Raw genomic sequence first — 4,906 nt, 5'->3', positions numbered from 1 at the left:
GGTTGGAAGTTTGGAGTGTTGGAGAAAAGTTGGTTTGAAGTTGGTCTGATGTATGGCTAGCATTAGTCCCCAATGACTAATCAGGCATTTGGAAGTCTTCAATTAGATTATTTGAGCCGCTAATTATATGTCACTTTTGGGTTTAAAAACTTAATGCAATCACCCGAAAATATACTTTTAGATTATGAACCCCAAATGTAATTAAAGTATTTATTTCAACAAAAATAATAGCTTTTGATCATTTTTTGAAATTTGTTTTTACATTTAAAGTTGCCTCAAATTACACCAAAATCAGCTTTTTTATTTGTTTTTGCATTTTTTTTTATTTAATTTGTTTGAAATTAAATGAAATTCTATGCTTTTTATCATTTTTTTTTACTTGGGGAAAAAAATGCGCAAGTCAACTATTTGATACCTTTTAAGAGCATCAAGCACTTTTTTTATGCCTACTATATGTCTTTGCTACAGATAACCTTCAAAGTTGTCATGTTTTTGGGGTCCAGGAAGGACGTCTCACTATTTAATGGCGTTTGGCATGGTACGCTGGCAGCCGGGATCCCGGCGTAACGATGCCGGGATCCCGCAAGCCACAAGTTCTATTCCCACTCTATGGGTGTCATGGACACCCATGAGTGGGAATAGCTCCTGTTAGCTGGGATTCCAGCTGTCAGCATTGTCACTGATTGGGATTCCAACGTCTGTATCCTGACCGCCGGGATCCCAACTGCTGGCAATGTAACCGCACCCATTTAATGCACTTCTCCCAGGTCACATTTGTAGAGAATTCACACATACTTGCTGCGGCACCACGAGTACCGCAAAACATAGAAGCATAGAATTTTATGGCAGATAAGAAGCACTTGGCCAATCCAGTCTGCCTCTTTTTGATTGTGCATTTCCCAGGTATGCACATTCATGCAAAGTCTGCAAGTTTCATGAAACAAACTTGCATTCACAGACTCGCACCTAATTGGATTGAGCCCTAGCGGCCTAATTCAAGGTTGATTGCAAAAGCAAAATCTTCCTCTAATGGGCAAAACCATGTGCAGTGCAGGGGAGGCAGATATAACATGTGCAGAGAGCGTTAGATTTGGGTGGGTTATTTTGTTTCTGTGCAGGGTAAATACTGGCTGCTTTATTTTTACACTGCAATTTAGATTTCACCCAAACCCCACCCAAATCTACCTCTCTCTGCACATGGTTTTGCCAATTAGAGGAAGATTTTGCTTTGTGCGATCAACCTTGAATTAGGCCCTAGAAGTCTAATCCTCCAATTCAGCTGTGTAAATACACAGTGGTGGCAGTGGAGTTATTAGTATAACTAGCGGCTAGAAAAATATAGTAAAACATATTGGTTTAGTAAAATATATTCAGTGGAGTATATATGGGATAGATAGAGCCTGATTCTAAGTAGGATGCAGTGGAGTGATTTTATTTCTACTGTGCATATGTCTAAGTCACATTGGGGGTCATTCCAAGTTGATCGCACACTGCCGATTTTCGCAGCGCAGCGACCAGGTAGAAAACTGGCAAAACTACGCATGCATATGCACCGCAATGCGCACGTGCGTCGTACGGGTACAAACAGCATCATTGCTGTGCAATGCTTCTAGCGACTAATCCATTCGCACAGCCGATCGCAAGGAGGTTGACAGGAAGAGGGCATTTATGGTTGTCAACTGACCGTTTTCTGGGAGTGGTAGGGAAAATGCAGGCGTAACCAGGCGTTTACAGGGCGGGTATCTGAGTTCAATTCCAGGACCTCCGAAGCTAGAATCATCGCACAGGATAAGTAACTACAGGGCTGGTCTTGTTTTGCACAAAATGTTTTTGTACTGCTTGGCTGCACATGCGATCGCACACATGCAAAGCGAAAGTACACTCCCCCGTGGGCGGCGACAATGCGTTTGCATGGCTGCTAAAAGTAGCTAGCGAGCGATCAACTCGGAATGAGGGCCAATGTGCATGCATCCAGAGTTAATATACATGGATTTATAGATGCGACTGAAGTACATGGGATCCACTCAGTCTCAGAAATATTTTGTATTGGGTGCTCCTAGGCAGTGACAGGGAAGTGGGTAAGTGGACACATGGGGATGGCCCATCTTATGAGTATGTTCGATATGTCCACTTACATCTTTGCTATTTTGCTCAATTTGGCACAACATGCAAAACTCGGCTAAGCTGTTTTTCACAAGTAGCGAGTGGATGGCTTTTTAAATTTTTGTTTGCCATAATAGAATATGTATAAAGTAACATTTTAAAGAAGCAAATTATGAAAATTCACAAGACATGGCTAAATCTCTGAGTCTATGGCATGCAAAACTGTGCCATACATGGCGGGATGTACAGCATGTGAATACATCTGCACATCAATGATATGCGGTGAGGTAAATGGCCGAGGAGGAACTGACTGGTGCCATAGACAGATTTTCACAAAATATATTAGCCCAACAGTTCATGTTTCTAATCAGAGATGTGCAGGAAATACAGGTGCCTCACCTGCCATAAACTTTTACTCCTGAGTTTTGACTATAAAAATTATTAGAATAATAGAAAGAAGATATTTATAATATATTCTTTGTATTTTTCATATACTTTATATAGTCAAAACTCTGACTTATACATTAATATGACAGGAAAGGCTCTGCCTCACCTCCCCACACCTCACTGCCTCACATGCTCACAATCTCACCGAAAACCATACTTAAGGGGGGTACTCACGGAGCGATCGCTGCTTAAAATCTAAGCAATCTGACTAGATGTCCCGTTCCCGGTGGCGACCTTTGGTCGCCACAGGTTTCTATTCGCCTCCGGGTGGTGGCGTGGACCACCACCCAAGAGGGGTAACCAGCCGGCGGTCAGTACTCCAACCGCTGGTATTTCAGCTGGTGTCGGGATTCCGGCGTGGTATCCTACCGCCGGGATCCCGACAGGCGGTCAATTGACTGCCTCCCTGCTGTTGGCAGGGTGTGCAGATAGTAGCGACATAGCACACAGTGGGGGTTCCAGGAGAAAAATATAAGAGAAGAGCAAAACAGAGTGGCATAAAATACAGCATTAATACTGTGGTTAGGTCAATATATGTAAAAGTAATGGCATGAGATATATTTCACAGTAGCAACCTATATGTCTTTGTATTTGCAGGACCTCTGGTCAGCTTGGCGAAGAACTCTCAACAGCTTTTCCTGTTGGTAAGAACTTAAAGTGAATAGAACTCTGATTAATTTAATAAAGCACAATACGTTTTGTAACGAAATAATATTTTTCCTTATTTTTCTCAGCCCAAGCTTGTGGAAGAAGGTTTAACATATGCAGAACTGGAGATTATAAAACCTATACCACCTGTGAAGGACTCCACGTCAAGCACAGTATATGCACAGATACTGTTTGAAGAAAATTCTTTGCAGTTACAGATTCCCCCTGCAAAGGAATAAGCCCTGAGCTATGAGCCCTAGTTTACAGAATATCAGCCACACAAGAAATAAACCCTGATGTCTGCAGACTGGAGAATTAACAAAGCTTTTATATAACCCAACAGTCTTCGCTGAGCCAAACATGTCTATTGCTGTTTCTTTTGGCAGTAACACTGTTAAAATATTAAATATATAACTGGAAACAATACAATGCAATGCAATTTAGTTGCAGTGGTATTTATTAAATAATATACATATGTATCCTCATTGTTCAGCTCTCCTGCTTAGAATCCCAAGGGAAACATGAATGGGCTTTTTGTTCCAGACTTACCCATTCTGTTTCCTCCGGTATAACTGCTCAGTTTGGTTATCAGCAGATAAGGGGTGGGAAAAAGTGGATGGGGGTCTTGTTATTTTTTTTCTCCTATGTAAAAATATTGTATTGCATGAAGTCGTCATTGGCCATAGCCCACCCTTTTATACTGTTGTATCTATACTTATTGTAGTGTTTCCATCTTTCTTAGTTTAACACAACTGGGTTTTGGTCAATATGAGCAAGGACAGGAATTATTATCTGCAATGAAGCAAAAATAACTTATATTTCTTACTCTGCTCGTTCCTTCCTTTACATTCATGTTATTTTTTTAAAGAAATTAAATGAAATTTGACTTCTTTTTCTTGTACATTGTCTTATATCAAGGAAATACACGGTATCAAGCATATTATTCTGGCTCTTCTACTAGGTTTGCTTAGTCTGTTTATATGAAAATGCCAAACTCATGAGTGAAGTGCAAAGACTTTTAAGGCATATGTCTTTCATTTCCTGCAGTCTACAAAACTGGCTTTGGTCAGCATGATGGGTGAGCCATATTTCCCAAACTCGACACAAATCTTTGTTGTATTACAGCAGTACTAGTGGAAATTGTAGTTGTGTATGTTTTGCAAAGGTTGTTTACTGTATCTTTTCATAATTTAGCTAACAATGAGTGACCGTCAGGTCCTTTGAATTAAAGAAACTAATATTCCAATATAAGACCTATTGCATATTTTATTACTTATGGTGTTTTGGTAATTTACTGTATGATTTTTATATAATATATACAAGGTGTAAAAAAAAAAAAAAAAGGTAATTGAAACTTGTATGTGTTACATTAGACGAGTGACAGCCGGTATGTCACAGTACGCCATCCAGGAACGTGCTTGGTGTGTGGAACAGTATTTCCAAAGTTACAGGACAGGGTGTAATGGTGGGCCATAGTCTCCAGAGGCAGCCTAGCATCTCCGCGAATGCTTTATACACCTCTGGAGTGAGCTATTTGGAGACTTTCCATAAAGTCATGCCTCCTGTAGTGATATCAGTTGGGGGAAGTCCATGAAGCCACACCCCTACCCACAAAGCCACAGCCTTTTGTCATTTATAGTAACATTATTTTACAGATGGAGCCAGACTAGTTGCCACCTATGGGGACCTCATTTATTCTGTGTTTTGT

The 4,906-nt window shown here is 40.5% G+C and overlaps 1 protein-coding gene across 3 annotated transcripts in view; it reads left to right on the top strand.

Annotated features, from left to right (window-relative positions):
* Nucleotides 1-4,089, top strand: part of VSTM4 (V-set and transmembrane domain containing 4) — a 221,131-nt gene extending 217,042 nt beyond the window's left edge. For all 3 annotated transcript variants that reach the window (XM_063958592.1, XM_063958591.1, XM_063958590.1), the window contains 2 exons: nucleotides 3,148-3,194; nucleotides 3,285-4,089. In XM_063958592.1, the coding sequence (XP_063814662.1) occupies nucleotides 3,148-3,194; nucleotides 3,285-3,437 (200 nt within the window). In that variant the 3' untranslated portion in view covers nucleotides 3,438-4,089. The remainder of the gene's footprint in view (nucleotides 1-3,147; nucleotides 3,195-3,284) is intronic.
* Nucleotides 4,090-4,906: the final 817 nt, after the last annotated feature.

The sequence above is a fragment of the Pseudophryne corroboree genome, chromosome 3 (assembly GCF_028390025.1).
Source record: "Pseudophryne corroboree isolate aPseCor3 chromosome 3, aPseCor3.hap2, whole genome shotgun sequence".
Classification (NCBI taxonomy): domain Eukaryota; kingdom Metazoa; phylum Chordata; class Amphibia; order Anura; family Myobatrachidae; genus Pseudophryne; species Pseudophryne corroboree.
The sequence above is the reverse complement of the archived record's forward strand: the minus strand, read 5'-3'. Positions and strand labels throughout refer to the sequence as shown.